Source organism: Apaloderma vittatum, unplaced genomic scaffold, assembly GCF_000703405.1.
Source record: "Apaloderma vittatum isolate BGI_N311 unplaced genomic scaffold, ASM70340v1 scaffold25218, whole genome shotgun sequence".
Lineage (NCBI taxonomy): Eukaryota > Metazoa > Chordata > Aves > Trogoniformes > Trogonidae > Apaloderma > Apaloderma vittatum.
Window position 1 is genome coordinate 1 of NW_009732790.1, and position 19,740 is coordinate 19,740.

At 42.2% G+C, this 19,740-nt stretch overlaps 1 protein-coding gene across 1 annotated transcript; it reads right to left on the reverse strand.

Annotated features, from left to right (window-relative positions):
* Nucleotides 1-9,347: 9,347 nt before the first annotated feature.
* On the reverse strand, nucleotides 9,348-17,852 carry MAL2 (mal, T-cell differentiation protein 2; the record flags this gene model as incomplete). The annotated part of the gene is made up of 3 exons (XM_009875659.1): nucleotides 9,348-9,419; nucleotides 11,986-12,141; nucleotides 17,682-17,852. Coding segments are annotated over 3 exons (399 nt in total), but the record flags the coding sequence as incomplete, so codon positions are not given.
* Between the last annotated feature and the right edge of the window lie 1,888 nt (nucleotides 17,853-19,740).

The following is a 19,740-nucleotide window of genomic DNA, read 5'->3' on the forward strand; positions in this document are numbered from 1 at the left end:
AACTACCTGAAGGAAGGTTGTAGAGAGGTGGAGGCTGGTCTATTCTCCATCATGGAGAGTGATAGAGCAAGGAGAAATGGATTTAAATTGTACCAGGGGAGGCTCAAGTTGGATATTAGGAAGAATCTCTTTACTGAAAGGGTTGTCAGCCATTGGAACAGGCTGGGCCGGGGGGGGGGCGGGGGGCCGCCCCCTACAGGCTGCCCAGGGAGGTGGCTGAGTCACCGTCCCTGGAGGTGTTTAAGAGACAGGTGGGTGTTGCGTTGGGGGGAATTGTTTAGTAGGTTGATAGGGCTGGGACAAAGACTGGACCCGATGATCTTCTAGGTCTCTTCCAGCTGATAGAATTCCATGATTCTAAGTATAAAGTCATGTATGACGCTATGTTGTTTTTATGCCTGCTTATAAAAATGTACGTTTCAGACGAATCACGTAAGTTAGAATGAGTATTCCTAACTGCACTCCTGGGAGCTTTGTTTAGAAATTAGGGTATGCAGCAGCCCTGAAGGTTGGTGAGGGACATCCCTGCGGCAGGAGCGCGGTGAGGACAGTGAAGCGTTTTCTGTGGTTGCAGCTCCATCTACTGGTACTCCTTGGCCTGATCTCTGCCTTTTAGTCACGGGCTACCACTAACTTGTTCTCTTTGGGGATCAACTTGGGTGAAAAAAAAAATACAGTGTATAGGAAGGAGGTAAATTCACCATGAATCTCTTCTCCTGATATCCTTTCAGCCAGCAGAGGTACTCAGATCTCTGAGAGGTCCCTTTAACTTGGTGATATTGTGGCAGTTCATCTTAGGAGTTTTATGTGACATTGCACCTCATATAACCTGTCCAACGTTGCCAACCCTAAACCACTCACAATCCCTAAGTCAAAATAATGAGATTCTACAACTGCTGGCTTTTTATTCTGGACTCTTCACACTTTCCAAGTCCACCATAGCCACGAAGGCTATTTTTCACTTAATGGCAGCAGTTATTCCAGCAGTAACTTATCCTCACAGCAGGATCCTTAAGAGAAAAAGCAAATGACACAAGGCCAAGGAATTCATAATACCATTTGTTTCAAAGGTCAGATCTTTTTAGTACTGAGGGAAAATTCTATTCTTACTTCCATTAATGAAATTCCTTGCTGGTGACTGGATGTCAAAGAAGTTTCATTTATATAATTAAGAGAAAAATTTGGTGTCTTGTTCATCATGTCTCTAAGGTAGCTCTGTCTTTTTCTAAGAACATTTGCTCCAGCTAAGATTCAGGATTGTTGTTTGACAATTTCATTATTAAATATTGTCCTGGGTTTGAGCTAAAACCCAGTCCTATTTAGGGATTTTTACTTTTCAGTTTTAGTCTCTTCTAAAAGGCTGCACTTTCTGAAGTTAGCAGCATGTTTTCATAGACAGTGTGTGCTACTAGCAGTGATAAAACCTGATGTTTACAGTTACTGCCTGGGACTGGTATGCAGACAGGCTCTTGCTGATACTTATTCCTATAGTGACCAAGGCCACAGCTGGCTCTTGTGTGCCACGCTGGGGGTGCCGGGTGGTAAAGGGGGGTCACAGGGAAGTAAAAGGTTGCATGTCCGGGGGGTAATAGACAGGACAGGTGACCAACGAGAGTATTCCATCCCATATATGTCATATTTAGTATAAATGGAGTGATCACGGGAGTTTCTGCCCTTCTTTGCTCTCTTCTGTAACGGCCGGTGTCCAGAGAGGACTCCATCTGACCTCTTGTTTTTGATCCGGATCCTGAGTTCCCGAATCCAGCTCCCTGTATCCATCTCCCCGCCGCCGCCGCTGAGCCTGGGTTTTTCCCAGTGCCTCCTGCTCTGCAGCATCAGTGGTGATTGCTATTCAGGGGAGGGAGTCGGGTTTGATATTGGGCTATTATCTATAGTTGTATATAGTTCTTTACTTTTATCATTCCACTATTATTTTCTATTATTATTGTTTCATTAAAACAGTTGTAGTTTTTTTTTTCTTCTCCAACCTGAAAGTCTCTCTGCTTCATTCCCTTTTGCTTCCCATTTGGTGGGGGGAAGAGGGGGTTAGAGAACGTCTGTCTGTGTTAGAGGCCGGCCCAGCCCTAACCCATGACAGATATCTTCAGGTTTTATTGTAGGTCAGGGACTGAACCTTAGAGTGGGCCAAGGAACAGATGTCACTGCTGTGGGTAGGTCAGGCATATCTTAGAACCTAGATGACACCTCTGTCCAAGTCCTTCTTGTTTCAGGGAATGACAGGAAGAGTTCTCTTGCCCTTCTGCCAACACTTAGGGCTGGCACCAAGTTGGGAAGTGGACCCAGGAAGTGGAAAACATTGCCCGTTCTACTTCTCTTCCCGAATTTTGGGTTAAAGCACTTGGTAATGATTCCCTCTGTGTCTCATTCCAACAGCCCCAGGCTCTAAGCTGGTCCTACAGGTTCCTCAGGGCTTCAGATCCCAGGCCAAGTTATTTACACTTTGAAAAATAGGTATGTTAAGGAGTCAACTGCTGGATTCAATGCCAGATTTTATACAGGAGACAAACACAGCCAAGTACTAAGGTCTTAATTTCATTTTCTAATATATAGACCTCCCATTCCATTTCTCCATATGCCATAACTTTTCATGTTATCTTGGTGAAACTATCTTGAGACTATTTGTATATTTTAGTGCTACTGCACAGTGAATCATATCCCAATACATCGCATTATTTTCTGCATTGTTCAGCCTGCCCAGATCATGTTGCAGCTCCCTGTTTTCTGTCCATAACCAGGGAGGAGTCAGGGAGATGTTTGTTGAGGTCTTCCCGTGGCATAGAGCTGTGACCTAGCTGTGGTGTCCACCTGGACCCAGGAGTCTGGAAACGCTTCCAGGTCATGCAACTTCAGAAAAGTAAGACCTATGGTATCATTAATTACATTATTAATTTATGCTAAAGTGGGTTTTCCACATGAAAAGTAATCACAGAAAAATGGCTATGGTCCTCGTGCGCGACAAAAAAAGAGGCAGCAAAGTGTTTATAGAAACAAAACGCTTTTTGCCTCATTAAGTTTCCTCATAAACCTTATTGAATCGAAAACAACATCTGCAACAAAGTAATACTAAAAGCCAATCATTTGTGGGCACTGCCAGTAGAACTGCCCAAGCATGTTATCAGATCACTGGGAAGCCCCAGCACCTTTGTACAGAGCAACTGGGCTCAGTGAGGTCCTGGCTCCGCAGCAAGAGGAGTGCCAAAGGCTCCTCTTCTCTGCAAGGAACCCCTCTGGGCTTGTTCTGATCTGCTGCTCGTTGTGCCACACACCACAGGTCCACACCACGGAGGCCACACCTGGCCAAGATGACCAGGAAAAGGTGTTTGGATGAGATTAAAATTCCCAGCAATTCTTTTAAGATGACTTGTAAAGCTACAGTTGTGTGGATCCACAGGGCTCAGTCCTTGCACGGGAGCATCTCTGGAGACAGGCACAAGAGGTCTGACCCTGGATGTGCTCGATGTAAGTGTACAAATATTTTGTCACAATCTCCAGAATTCCTATAGATATTTGCACAGCAAGAAAGGTGTTAAAACCACACCCAAGCAAAATTTGACTTGATCATTGTGTTCCCTTGAAAGGCAGCTTGACAAGTTAGTTGCTAAAACTTAGCTCGTGTTTCTGAATTGAAAGGTGCTGTGTCCTGGCAGGCTTCACGCAGGCAATACTTTGCTAAAGCCAAGAATTTAGGGCTCAAACATGTTATACAGGAGGAAGCAGCCAAAAACTGCAGATTCCTGAGGACCCGTTTCCTCCTTTAAGATGTAAGAGGTAGATCAACACCTCAATCAGGAAATTTATGTAGCTTATTTACAAATGGATAATAAAAATTTAAGTTTAGAACACCCAGAAACTACAATGTTTGCTCTAGGAATGCCAATTTGGCACATCAAATCTCCCTTTGACTCATAATCCCTCGCAAACAGTCATTCTACCTTTCACCTCCGTGTAACTCGTTGCAAGAGTAATACCACCGTGACAGAAGCGGGACAGGTCACGTACAATCCTCACGATGCTGCTTCCTTCCTGCCCACGGCGGGCAGCAAGGCGGGCTCCTGGGCAGGGCACCCACCTCTCACTTGAGAAACCAGGTTTTCTTCTTCCTGCTCCACCACAGATCTCCCGTGCGAGGCCTCAGACAAACATGTTGCCAAGCCACACGCAAAAAACCTGTCCGAGTTTCCCACCTGTGAAATGAGAAGAGCACTTCTTTTTCCGAGAGGACTTTGAGAATAAATACAGCAAACTCTGAGCTGCTCAGGTTAGAAAGGGGTTTAAATAGGCATCACAATGGACCAAAAGAAACTTAATCCAGTGGGAGAGAGGGGAACAGTCATGCTGAACTCCTAATAATAATTCAAGTACTTTCCATTGCTGATTACTGATTTTAATACATCAGATTTACTTTTATTTTGATGGTTTTCTTTGTGTCTTGGCAAACATCAATGTGTTATGACTAACTGTACAAAACATAGCTACGAAAGAAATGCAACATGCTCTGGCTTTCCTATTTTTCTAAGACTGAAGAGTCATGTCTTATTTGCATCTCAGTTGGAGAACACCTGGTTCACCATCATCCACAGACAGGGCCTGGGAAGCCCTTCTGAACAACTTGGCAACACAGCACAAAATGCGTCAGGACACCAGTTTTCAGATATCAATTTCACAGTGTGTAGATACAAATGGAACAAAAAAGCTAGCAGAGTTTTAAGCCCACTTAATAATAGTTTCCCAGATTCAGATGGGAAAACAATCAATGTCAACATTTTTTAAAGTTCTACAGCAAATGCAAAAATACAGGTATTAGAGGAAGTGCAATGCAAGTCTCCTTTAGTGCTTTTTCTTTAACTTTCTATGAAGGGCACAGGTTTGGGTGATCACCGGCTCTGCCTCTCTCACCTTTTCAGGCTGTGTTTTACAGCTGCATTTTAAGGCAGCATTTTACAGCAGCATAGCTTTACCCACGTCAGGAGTTATAACCCATGTAGAGAGCCAGAGAAACAACAAGAACCTGAACAGACTGACCCCGTACTTACCAATAATCACTGCAGGGCCTGTGTCACTTTGGGTTACTGCCAGGCACTTAAGGAGACAGAAGCAGAGCCAGGACTTCCATGAAACACTTGCTGTGCATATTTTCTGAGCAAGTTCTAACAGTTTCAGTTTTCTAAAATATACACTTTCATTTTTCCTTAGCAATAAGCAACAAACCATTGCTTTTGTCTGCACCCTTTGAAGGTACAGTGGTTGACCCTGGCTGGAGGTCAGGTGCCCACCACAGCTGCTCTATCACTCCCCCTTCTCAGCTGGACCAGGGAGAGAAAATGTGACAGAAAGCTCACGGGTGAAGATAAGGACTGGGAGATCACTCAGCAATTACCATCATGGATAAACAGACTTGACGTGGGGAAATTTAGTTTATTACCAATCAAATCAGAGAAGGGTAAGTCTTATAGACACCATCCCCCCACCCCTCCCTTTTTCCCCTAGTTCAACTTTACTGCCAATTTCTCCACCTCCTCCCCTGCAGTAGCACAGGATGACAGGAATGGGGGTTGCAGTCAGTCTCTGCTGCTCCTTCCTCCTCAGGTGGAGGACTCCTCACACTCTTCCTGTGTGCCAGCATGGGGGCCCTCCCATGGGAGACAGTTCACAGACTCTCTGCTGTGAGTCCTTCCCACAGGCTGCAGTTCTTCATTAAATGCTCCAGGATGGGTCCCTTCTGCAGGGTACAGTCCTTCAGGAGAAGACTGCTCCAGCAAGGTTCCCCCATGGGATCACAAGTCCTGTCAGCAAACCTGCTGCAGTGCAGGGCTTTCCACAGGGTCACAGCCTCCTCTGGCCTCCACCCATTCTGGTGTGTGGTCCTCCAAGGGCTGCAGGTAGACATCTGCTCCACTGTTGGCCTCCACAGGCTGCAGGGGGACGGCCTGTCTCACCATGGCTTTCCCCAGGGGCTGCAGGGGAATTGCTGTTCTGGCACCTGGAGCACCTCCTCCCCCTCCTTCCTCACTGACCTTGGTGTCCGCAGAGTTGTTTCTCTCACATATTCTCACTCCTCTCTCCAGCTGCAATTGCACAGGGTTTTTTTCCTGCTTCTTAGATATGTTATCACACCATCACTGATGGGTTTGGCCTTTGTCACCAGCAAGTCTCTCTTGGAGCCAGCTGGCTCTGTTGGACACAGGGGAAGCTTCTAGCAGCTTCTCACACAAGCCACCCCTCTAGCCTCCTGCTACCAAAACTTTTCTGTGGAAATCTAATACAGAAGCAAAGTCTCCACAGAGAGCTCATTTACCAGCAGCTACTACGCAGTGGTATCCAAAATACTATGAAATATTTTGTGATTCTACTTGTAGGGACCTGCATGGTATCTTAGATATTCCTGCACTACAGCTTCACATGAAATAGACACATTTGATGAAAACACTATTTGGCATCTGTGGTCTCATTCCTTTCACCTTAATTTCTCTCAATGAAATTATCTCCCCCTGTCCTCCCATACTCCTTCCATTCTTTGGAGAGATCTAAGTGATCTTCAAGGCCATAGGCTTGGGGGAACTTTTGTACATGGAAGAGAGAGATTTATTAGAATCAGCTTGCATGTATCACATATAATACCTACCAAAAGGGTTACATGTTATTCCCATATCGGTATTTGCACACAGAAACCATTTCTGAGTCACACCCATCTTTTTAGCTGCCTGTATAAAGTAATACAAAATCAACTAATGGCTTTTTTCCCTTGTTTATTTCTTTGTCTTGAAAGAACATAAGTGCTCCTTCTGGTGTGTTCTTCCTTAGGTCTTCCTCAAAGTACAGCACAGCTCCTCACATACTAACAGAAAATTTACATTCTCTCAACCCTTTTGGAAAGCTGTTCTTGGCTACTGTAGTTTTGACCTTTCTCTCTCCTCTGCCCATTGTTTGCCTTTACTACTTAAGAGGGGACATTCAGGCTTTCCTCACTATACAGCTTCCATGCTATGCTAACCACACTCTGCTCTGGACTTTTCAGGTCTCTTAAGCTACTTGTAACAGTGTCCATTCATTGCGCTCTTGAACTCAGACATTAGGTACAAACACCAGCTAAACTTGGGACAGCTTTTTAATTCACACCATTTATGGGATTCGTACTCTGTAGGTTCAAACAGGCCAAACGTTAAGATCTTGCCCCCGCCATCCCAGCTGGCTGCCAATACAGCAGCTGCGGTTTGCAGAGCCTGTGATGTGCCGTGCACGTCCCTGTTGCAGAACAAAGGAGAAACCACACCAGATACCAGTGCCCACTTGCGGTGCTGCTGTAGCTGACCTTACTCCTCTCCTCACTAATATTCATGCTGCATCATGTGGCAAAGCCCTGTACAAAACCAGCAAAAATGTAACTGAGCCACCTCAAGAAATTTCAGCCGTGATTTCATAGGCCTTGTGTCAGCTCAAAGCTGCAAGGTAGTTTTCCAAAGAGAGAATTAATAACAAGACTACTGCCATAAACATATTAAGTAACTTTAATGCTACTTGGTATAAGTCTTTGTTACATACTTTCATCCACATACTCCAGTGTATTTTATACAATACGAAGCATTTTTAAAAGTACATGCCTCTAGATAAAATAGTCACAAAACAAGTTTCAATGCAAGTAGAGAATTAGAAAACCAAAACAAAAAAAATCAGTCAGAGTACAAAATCTTTGGAAGGCAAAAATTTCAGAAAACAAGATATATGAAAACATCCCACTGTAGTAATTCAGGTCGACTGAGTGGCTCCCATAGTCAGCAGCAGGGCTGCCACTCACTGCAATGTCATCCACAAAACCCGCCCTGGATCAGCGGCGACTACACAGCACTACAGAGGGTGGCTGGGTCTCAGAAAATCTTGTACCTGGCAAGTTTGATAAAGTAACCTTCACAGCAGACACCCTTGTTGGCTCAAGGAGAACGAGTAGGCCTGGGAATGAAGAAAGTCCTGTCTTGCCTTATCCAACCACTGTGTGTGTCTGCAGAATGTTAAGGTGCACTGGCAAGACATGGTGAGTGAGTTCTTTTATGAATGACAGGGAGCCTTTTTCTCCCAGGTTATCAATTTGGCACTATTCACAAGAGTAGAAATTATTTACTAGCATTATTAAAATAAAGTTTCGCCATCTGCAAAGCACTCGTCATGAGTGTTAGCGAGCGAAGCACAACGTTATTGTTTAGTTTTGTTAAATTAATTTTCTATATATAATACCGTATGCCATTATAGAACAGCGATATTCAAGAGAGGCTCAATTAAACATCGTTCGTGCCAAAACCAAACTCCATAGTGGGCGGACTGCTTTGCATTCCACTGCTTTCAGTACGATGTTGCACCAGCATCTGTCCAAATGAAAACACCTTTACAACACTGAAGCTTTAGAACGCAACAAATAACACACTGCAAGAATCGAGGTGAGCCATTGGGTAGCATTCCATTTAAATGAAATTGAGTCATATAATAAGTAACAAATGCAGCACTTGAAGTAACAAAACCAAAGCTATACTTCCACAAAATAAAACAGTGCAAATATTCCTCTTAAACAAAAATATACCATGTATATACACATACAACACAAATGCACTGTTTTCCAGTATAAATAGATCCAATTAATCTAAATGCCTAAAACTAATGAACCACTAACTGACAGTCCTAGTTTCCACCTACTAAGGAATACAGCGAGCCTTAAGGATCAGATGATCACGGCCAGATATGGCTCCAAAAGACTACCAAAAGATTTCACTGGATGGGTATTTAAAATATTTTCTCTGTACGTCAAAATTAATAATATATATACTATGCTGGTATCACCAGATCAGCTTGGGCCCTGATCATGCAAGGAGCAGTACACAGAAAACTGATGACTCTACAAGGAGCCTCAAGGCTCTACTTGTGCACAATGCACAGGAACACTGCGAAGCACGCATGGCCCAACCCCAGGACTTAACAAGGGGGAAGCTCTTTAGCTGCCTGCACAGTGAACACGTTAGTTTAGTTCCCATTTTCTTCCCCTTCTTATTTAGCACTCGAATTCTGTTATATGCTAACAACACAATTGTTTATCCCTGAACTCCATAATACCATACAATGAGTATGCTTCTAATAAGACACAATAAAAGTAAAAATTAGAAGGGAAGAGGTGGAAACTTGTTCTCTGTTGAGGAAATCCTGATTAGGCGTTATTTGCATTTCAGCACTTTGAAATAGATTTTAAGCAAAACCAGTCTTTTTGGAACTAGATTACAGTAAAACGGACAAGTAGCACTTAATTTGATCTGAAGTTGAACACTCAGGCTTCAACTTTTCTTCAACTGCTATAGCCTCCATCTCCTTAATGCCAGGGCTGTGCTGCAACCGTAACAAACAGCTGTTGCAAAGGCAAAGATCTAGAGGAGGAACAAAGAGAGAAAACAAAAAGAGAAAAAGAAAAAAAGAAAATCACACATTATATTGTTCTACTTTTTTTCTCCTATTCTAAATGAATACAGGAAAACAAACGATTCAAAAGTGTCCTCCCCCAGACAAAACCTTAAAAGACAAAGATACATTTGGGATTGTCTCAAGTTTTCTCATGAGCCTCTTTATTGTGACCCCATGTTACTGCTTTTCACTTACTTGCCTGCTTCAGAAGACATTTTAAAATAGAATATGAAACACAATGTCTGAATTAGTTATGGTATAAAGTAATCGTGTGTAATGCACACCATGTATTTCAGTCTTCTCTTATCTCACCTGGTCAAACATTAATCTGTGATTTGTTTCCAGGTGCTTTTACCAGCAAACAAGGAAGTCATCCCTCTAAACAGGAGAGATCTTTTACTTGCAGAAGTACAGAAATAGCTTCAAATCTGTCCTCTCTGACCAGACAACCAACCATGAGAACAACTTCCTGAGAAATGCCAGGAAATTGCTATTGCTCAAAAATTGAATTGAATGGATTTGAACTGAGAGCCACGCCACATCAAACTTGGAATATATAATGTAAATCAGAAGGAAGAAATTACGAACTGAATTGCCTAAAAAAGTAGTTTCCCATATTGCCCAGTACTAACAACTGATTCTGTGTCTTAGCACACGTGAATCCAATCATGGCATAGCAACCTATGCCTTGCTTTCCTTACTTACAGGTTTTAATTTAGTTAATTAAAGTCTGAATAAATGCTACACTGCAGAACTACCACCCCTATGAAATGTACACAGATATTTTTAACCATAAGTAATTCTGAAAGACAAAATGTTAGCATCCTTCTTTTTTCTTATCCTGTAGATCACAGTACTGCTTTAGCTGTTTTCAAAGGATTAAAATTTTCTTCTGTATGTCCTGACTTTCTACCTATATACTTTTTGAAAAAACACAAACCACTAAAGACTACATTTACATGATTCACCATTTCACAGCATCTTTTAATTACAAATACTGAGGCAAGTTACAAACTGGAACAGGCTGCCCAAGGAGGTTGTGAATGCCCCATCCCTGGCAGTGTTCAAGGCCAGCCTGGATGGGGCTTTGAGCAACCTGGTCTAGTGGGAGATGTCCCTGCCCCTGCAGGGGAGTTGGAAGTAGACGATTTTCAAGTTCCCTTCTAACCTTAACCATTCTGCAATCCTATGAAAAGTCTCCTCCTCCTCCTCCATCTTGACAGGGATTTGAGGGGTTTGAAGAACTGAATTCTTCCTTGGAAAAAATAGCGTGGAAGAGAGAAAGAGTCTCTTGGACTCCCCTGCACACTGTCGTCAGACAAAATGACTGAAGTGACCCTGAACGAGGACTGAAGAGCTACATGCAAGTGTAGAATCTGAGATAACATGTTTAGTATAAAGCCCTCCCTTGGTTCAGGCACAGCTATGAGACACCACCTCTGTCCTTGGGCCATATGGCCAAACGGGGATCAGATATGTTCAGGTGTGTTACTGGCAGGTGGGCAATGCTGAGACTCACTGGACTTAGAGACTGACACACCCACCTCATCCCATCAGAGACTGTCTTGCCAAAGCAACAGACCTTCCCTTTTTTAACTCCTCTGGCAGAGAGAACATGAACCTTACACCATACATTCATCTCTTTTGACCTTAAGATGAACTGAACTGTGCAATATTCATGGTATATTAAGTTTTAAGGACAAGAGACACCCATATAGTGTTTTAGAAGCTTAATAACTATAAATACAGCTCCCTGATGTATGCAAGACCCCCTGGATGGTACCAAAAAAAAAAAGTTAAATAAGAGCAGTAGTTTCGGTTCTTCAAGTTAAGCTTACTGGCACACCTCTACTTGCCCTTCAAGAGTCCAGCCAAGGAGAAAGCTAGAGCCTGGCGAATTTTCTGACTCAGCTGTGCACACCCACATCACCAGATACAGTGATTCAGTGATGATGCAACTACAGTGAGAAAAATGGAGGCTGAGCTTAGGCTATCAATAAAAGCACTTTAATCCTTGCCTTAAGGGTCAGCAGGGTCCTTAAAGATAACTTTCAGGACTGATGTAGTAAGTACATATTCAGAGCTCCACAAGGAGATAGTTCAAGGTTTTTTCCTTAGGTCATGTTCAAGGCTATTTAAACGGTATAAAGAAAGAAACTGAAAGTTTGAATACAGACATGAAATTCACATCTGATGCTTTGATGAAGGCTCAGTCATTATCCTTGTTTTCTGGTTTAATAACCAACAGAGTTTTTACAAAATATCTCATATAAAAATTCCAAGCTGCAGCGATCATATATTTAAATCACTGTAGCGAGGAGTAGCAAGAGTACCTAACACGTTAGCTTTAGCTTATTCCAATGTTTTCGGTATGCCACTGTTAGACGCTATTTGCTGCTCTCAAAGACAATCCCTTCTCTCACGGCTTCTCTTTCCATTACAGCCTGCTGTTAAGTTCCCAAGTTGAATGGTTGACTTCTAGGGCTTATAACAGACTTCAGTCTCCCAGATACAAATATATGACATACATACCGAGGCTGCTATGCTTATGTTGTATTCATGATCAGCTAGAATCTTCTGCGTGGTGGAATTGAATTCACGGGGAAAGTGATGCAGAGATGTAGTCGCTGCTTGCAGTAGAAAAGCTCCAAAATAAAAGACAAAAGTAGCACCATGGAAAAGAAAATCCTGAAAAGCAAATAACAAAATCAGTCTGGGCTGCAACACATGTCTAAACCTTTTAGTCTCAGTACAAATGAAACCCAACACTGAAACATGAAACAAGCACAGATAACAACAACTTTAGATAAGCAGTGTTAGGTTCATTTGAGAGCTTAACCTGGGCATGTTTTCACAGCTGTTTGCAGTCATAAGCAACTCACTAACGTAATTAGTAATAAAGGTCAATTATCCTCTCAAATCCTACATTCTTTCAAATTAAGAAGCACATGCTCAACTATATGTATATATGCTGACTTTTTAGATCTCTTTAAAGGTATTAGAGCTTACAGAACTCTCCCTTCCCACAGCTTAAATAAAAAAAGAAAGGACACACAGGCCAACATTATCACAATTTAAGCAGTGCAATACAAGCTTGCAGTCCACCAAATCCCTTCCCAGCTGTAATTTAAACTCCAGAAGTCTGCCTTCCATGCTTAATTTTGCTTCTGTAAATGCCCAGAAACACCTCAGCCTTGACACAGCTGAAGTTTACTTCCTGATACAATCAGAATCCAGGAACTGATGCATTTCTTTGAATCTCTTTGACTTGGCTCTATCCAAAGTAATATGGAAGTACTCAACGATACTGTGAAATAGAATGCTTGAGACCTGAGAGGACAGGAGTTAGGATTTACTTTAAATATGCTTCTCTCCCAGCCTCCTCGAGGCAGTTGTCACCTCTGTGGTAAATGCTAGCTGAACACCAGGTTTAAATATGTAACTCTCATTTCTGGATTGTATTATTGGCACACATGAAAAAGCAGCTCTGGTGCTTAAATCTCTTTGCACATTGTGTTTGAGAGTCCAGTGTTCCACACAGCAAGATCCAAGACATGTTCCAGTATAGTTTGAAAATATCTAAAATATTCTTCCAACATCTCCTTTTGTTGTTGAGTCTGTAAAGCTGAAATTTGCTCTGCACTTAGTTTCCGAGTCCATACAACATAACATATTTGCGGATCTATGCAGGGCTGCAAAAGCCATAGGCACAATTTTTAAAATGATACACAAGCATATTTATGTCTTTTGACAAGGATGATTAAGGAACTTGAACATCTCTCCTATGAAGAGAGACTGAGAGAACTGGGGCTGTTTAGCTTCGAAAGGAGATGGCTGAGAGAGAACTTTATTAATGTATACAAATATCTGAGCAGTGGATGTCAAGGGGAAGGAGACAATCTCTTCTCAGCGGTGTCCAGTAATAGAACAAGGAATAATGGGGTTAAGTTAGAACATAGAAAGTTCCACCTCAACATGAGGAAAAATTTCTTTACTGTGAGGGTTACAGAGCCCTGGCACAGGCTGCCCAGGGAGGTTGTGGAGTCTCCTTCTCTGGAGACATTGAAGACCCACCTGGACGCGTTCCTGTGTGGCTGCGCTAGGGGACCCTGCTCTGGCAGGGGTGTTAGACTAGATGATCTTTTGAGGTCCCTTCCAATCCCTGACATTCTATGATTCTACGATATCCACCTTATATAGTCTACTTCCAGCACTAATGAAGTCTTTATGCACTTTCAATACACTTGAGTGCAAGAGACTACCAGTATGCCAAGAGGACACCACGTGTGAGTCCACCACAACAGCAGCCAGCCATTTGTACGCACTAGAAATCCCTGTGCAGCATCCTTACCTACTGACTGCCTGATATCAAAGCGAGAACATACCGCATTTCCCTGTTCAGAGAATTGTTTCTTAGGAGGTGTGAGATTTTCTTTTTATTGAAAGAATTTTCTTTTCAAATTCATCAGTTACTGCATATTTGATAGCACCTAAAACTACTTAAATCATGCCCTAGCCAGTTTTGGTAAGCTACAATACAGGCTGCTACTACAGCTTCCCATTCAGATCAGGAAATAATTTTCTCCTAATTAAGAATCATTTGATCATTTTAGGTTAGGTCATAGCGTGTACTGCTTTTCTTAATGACTGCTAATTACTGGGAATCTTTTGACAAAATAGCTGCAGTAATTCCCAACTTCTGGCTTCACATTGGGTTTGTTTTGTTTATTTTTTTCCTCATTTATTAAAAACAATTACTTCCTCCTGGAGTATCACCAGGAGGCCCCACTGACATCAACAGAACTGAGAAGGGGGCAGAGCGTGGTTTCCTGACCTAGCAGAATAGCCTTTATGTTCTAGGCTTGACGATCTCAAGCTTTCAGTGTAAGACACATTGCCTCAGTCTCCAGCTCCACTCTAACATCATAGAAAGGTAACGGGTAACTGCACCTCACAGAAAAAAAAACCAACAAAAACCAGAACACGTGAGTGCTGAAGCATGAGAGAAGCGGCAGTGCTCTGCCGCAGTGGCGGGAGGCACTTCTCCCCACCAGACACTTCACTGCTGTGGCTTCCCCCAGCTCACTCGAGCTGGCAGACAGACACGCACATCTCTCACGCTACCACCCACACACGCCAGGCCAGGCTGCACGCAGGTGTGTGCTCACTGCGTGACAAATTTGGGACCCCATATGCTGGGCTGGCACGCCTGTTTCATGGCACAGGATTCCAGCAGCTTGAAAGGTCTGCGTAAACCCAGGGGGTATCGAGGACACCCATATTCTTGAGCTGCTAAAATACCTATGGTGCGACTGTGCCAGTGTCACGAGCCGTACGCTTTTTGGCACCACTGCGCAGGAAGGAGCACAAATAGCTCCGTAAGGAAGACAGTGCTGACTGAGTACAGGAGATGTATTTACAGATGACAGACTCCTGTCATTTGCTTCACTCTCCTGCCAAACTCTATAATTTCCTTCTCCTGGCAGCAATTACAGTGCAGCTATGTAGCAGTAAGGTTTCACATTTGCATGGTTATAGTTTCTGTGACCAAAAAACCCAAGATCTACGAGGGAAAGCTTTTTGGTTTTTAGTAATTGTTAGCACAGTGCCTAACTCTCCCTTGCCTCCACTTTCTCATCACTGAAACCTCACACAAAGCGTACGTAAAACACTGCCAGATCTGCAGGATATGTTAGTTCACATCTAATTTTGTAAATTAGTGTGTTGTGAGTCAGGCTGTAAAGGACAGTATTTGTCACACCATCTGGTTTAATACAGCGACGTACAGAGTGATGCACCTCCATAAGGTCTGTCTTTTCACTGTGAAGGATCCTAGTTTTTATGTATCTGTATTAGTATCAACAAAGCTACTTATGATGTAAGGTACTGCTGAATGCAGGGTTGTCAGAATCTCATGCTATTTTTCAAACTTACATTTAAACTCCTGGAATCTTGAATCACATTTGTTCATGAATCTCTACATGAAGTTATAGTACTCCAATATAACTAAGCCATGACTCTTTCCATTTCTGACCTAATCTAAAGGCCTGTAGTCTCTGAGTTCTACTGTAAATTTAAATTTATGAAATTGCAAACCCTACATATTTATCTAAATACATGGAAGCCTAAACAAAACAGGTACAGTAACAAGAACAGTTTTAGTGTTGCTAGTAATTATTTGTGACAGAAGGTAAAAATTCCTTGTGCTGCTATAGATATTAGGGCCAAAAATTTGCAGAACATTTAGGTCCCTGAATATAGTGGTCAAATATCCATCTAGTATTACTTTTGTTGACAGCTGGATTTCAGCTCCCATAGTAGAAAACAATTCACTCTGCACTTATTTAAAATGTTGACTTAGTTATGACAGCTTTCTAGATTAAGTTATGAAGTCCCATATATGTGGTTTCTATACAAGTCATATTAGCAGTTTCCTGACAGAAAGTTTTTCAGTAATTTATCATATACAAGGGGACAAAATTAACAGTACAACAAATCACTCCCAACGTCAAGCAGTGATGCACAAGACACGCTTGCACAATTTTTAAGATAAACATTTGTATAGAACATTCAATTTATAAAAGGCTGTGCCCTCATCCAGCAACTCTTAAAGAAATGCATGATGGTAAATTGGCAAACAGTTTCAATGAAACCCAGGACACTATTAATTTACTTAAGTTACGCACATGCTCAAGGGCTTAGTTGCATCACAACTTGTGAGGATGTTGCAGCATAAATCACTGTAAAGGCCTCTGTAATTGTAACATTATTAGTCTAATTACTGCCTATATTGTGGTGGAAAGCTGACACCGTATGCATATGTATTTGCTATCAAAGTGCAAAAGCTTGTTTTAATAGACTCCAGCTTGTTTCCACTGGTGGGCTTTGAAATTATCAGTTAGAGCCCAAACTCACAAAGCTCTATGATTTCCTTTAAAGGGCTATCAGTAAGTAACGTCAACAGATAAATAATCGTGGATGTTGACACCGAAGCAAGCAATTGCAGCTACGATCAAGAGAAGTGTCAGTAGGAAAACTAAGCGTGTAGGAGGAAGGTGAAGGCAATCAGCAGTTACAGACAGACATATGTCAGTATTTTAGAAGTTCTGGTCCTTTTGAAACATTTTTGGAAGTTCCCATTCTGATCACAGTTTTGCCACCACTTCTTACTCACTTCCCATAACGTAAGAGAATGTGATACCACCTCATGCTCAACTACTTGAGCACTAAAAACTCAAAGTAAAAAAACCAGTTAATGACAACAAGGAGTACATCAATCAGCAGTAAGTAATCTGAGGTATCCATGTGGTTGGTAAAAACTGGAGCCAACAGCTTCCCTTTTTTTAATAGGAAGGTACAGTCTGCAAGAACTACTGGCACAAGCCAACACATTACAGCAATCATCAAGTCTTGTCTTCACAATGAAGAAAAAAGCTGAGCAGAGTATAATGGTATCTGTAGCCTCACGAAGTTTCCTCTAAGAAAAATACATGTTAAGACTCCTAAAAAGATGTTAAACTATACCATACTGCAGGTTATGCTGTCTTTGGCTACCTAAGGTCTAACAGCCACTCACCAATGCTGCTCTAGCTTTAAGGAACTGACCCAGAAGTCAGCAGAAGATTTTCTTGGGAACTGAGTGCTTTACTCCAGTTTGTACTCTCAGACAACCACATCACACAAAGCATTCACAAACCAGAGAATGCTTTGGGTTGGAAGGGACCTTTAAAGGACATCAAGTCCCAGCGCCCTGCCAGTAAGCAGGGATATCTTTAACATACCACTTCCTTTGCAACACTAGATACATCTTGGACATATTTTATGCCATTATTCACAGGGTGTTACTACCACTTCTCTAAGAGTCAAAAAATATTTTCCAATTTCCAACTTCTGGCCATTTCAACTGATTTGTTGTCATGCCTTGTTAAAACAGTCTTCTTCCTGCTGCTCACTTATTTTACATGCTCATAGAGGACAAGTGTACTCCTTCAATCAGTTTCAAAAGCTGGATTCTTTCAGCCTCCATCATAAATCAGGTCCTGTATTTCCTCCATCATTCTGGTAGTTCTATTATTTGCAGTTTTAACTTCCTCTGTTTTCAAAAAAAAACTTCCACAAAAACAGAAGGCTGGGTGTTAAAATCCAAGATCAGAACTTCTTCTGAAAGTATTTCCAGTTTATAAACCAAAGGGAATCCTTAAATAAAGAGAAGAAAAATAAAATCTTACCGCCTGGTTCCAGTTGACAGCAATTCTATTTGAATAACCGAAGAGGAACACACACAGGAACACAATGGACAGGAACCACGCCGTCACCGCTACAAACAGTACCCAGCCCTGCAGCAGTGGCAGTGGAACTCGGGTACAAGCTACCAAAATCCAGACTATCGTTCCAAAGAGCTGAAAGGAAAGCAATACAGACAATTAACTGAGAGGTAACTTCTATTCAGCCCCTTCTGTCTAAGAACTAATATTACACACCAACGCATCTTCAGATTTCTCTCTCAAGAGGGAATACTTCAGAAGTACTCAGAGAGCCGAAGTGGTGTTCTCAGAAATTACAGGTATTAAGCAGCAGTAAGACAAAACCATGCTGAAATTCTTAAAAGCTCTTAAAATAGTCTTGAAAAGAGGATTTACAAACCCAGGCGACTTGTGCATTGCTGCTGAGAATTTTACCCTTATTCTCATTTTGAGGGAAATACAAGAAAAGTGAAAACATAGCTCACACACACATACGCAAATCTCTCTCTCTTTTTCTCTCTGTATTAAAGTTAGTATGACAGGGATGTTCTTGCAACTTCGACTGTTTGTTGTTTAGTCCTAATAAGGTAAGATGCAGAAAACAGATGAAACTGCATCCTCTTTTTCAACGCATTTGTAATAAAAAGCTGAAAGGGAACTCATTGAGCAATAAAGTGAAAGAAAATGCTAGAATACAGAACAAGGCAAGTCATAAACCATGTTGTAATGACTACGAAAACACACAGGGCAGAATTTAGAATCATTATTTTTCTTTTCAGCACACTGATTACAGCAAACGAGGAGTGGGGATGCTGTGCTATGATGGGCTGATGGATAATTTATGTACTCTAAGGCTTGCCTGGTTTAATTAACTCTTGGCCTAAGGAAGGATAGTATTTATTCCTGCAAAACTTAGCTCTTCATAAAAAAAGGGTAACTGGAGAAAAATCACAATTGTCATCTGAATTATGTTCACATATTACAGAAAGATTCAATTTCATAATCCAACCTGCAATGTAGAGACAGCTACAATCAATTTCCAAGCAAGCTGTTACTTCCCTGTCTAAATCCTAAAACTGCAAAGTCAGATTACACAGATTACAGATTCAGAGAACTTCCTTTTGAATCAAGGTTGGATGAGAGATATCTTTCCAAAGACACCTACTATAAAATTACCGGTTGCTCTCTTGTGTTACATTGCAGTAGCATACAGGTAAAGATTCATTGCCAGTCTCAGTTCAAAACTCCCAAGGGTTTATGTATTAGCCTTCAAGTTGTTATCTAGGGTTCCTTTTTTAGCTGCTGTGAAGAACCAAACTCTCTGTAGTTTCACCAGACTGCAGGTGCAAGCCTGGTACTCAGAGACCTGACAGCGACAGGCAGCGAGGAGGCAGAAGGGATAGCAGAAAGCTTGTTAAATAAAAAGCAGAGACACATGAAATGTTTTCAGTATTTTGAATGTACAGCTTCGCAGACTTCTTTAAAAATTAATTTAGAAAACTATTGCACAGACTGCTAATGTCAGCCCTCACTGCTGTGCCATCTCCCTCAGAACACATCTGCCCAGTACAGCCACACGATGTCTAACAAATAGGTTGGCCAACCTAATTAACCTTTTGTCCCTACAGTCTTGGGGCCTGATTTTGTGCCGGAGCTTGTGCTCTGAGCTCCTTGCTGGGGTGCAGTTTTACAGCTTGCAGGGTGACATCCACCGCACAGACTGGGACCCAAGAAGTACCCTCCTCCGAAAGGCAAAAAAAAAAAAAAAAGAGAGAGAAACCAGACGAGCTCTACCAAGCTTGTTTTGGTTTTTCTCCTACTAATTAGTACCACGGCTCTGCCAACCCTCACACTCAGCCTGAGCTCGGAGCTCCTCCGCCCGTCGCGCAAGGTCTCTCACAGACACGCGAAACGGGAGATACTCGCAGGAGTTCGCAGGGAGCCCGAAACACACACATGCAGGCAAAAAAGAGGGACCTCTGCACGGTGGGTTTTCGGTCTGGGACTCTCCGCAGCCAGAGGTCCTCGACAGCTTGAGCACTCC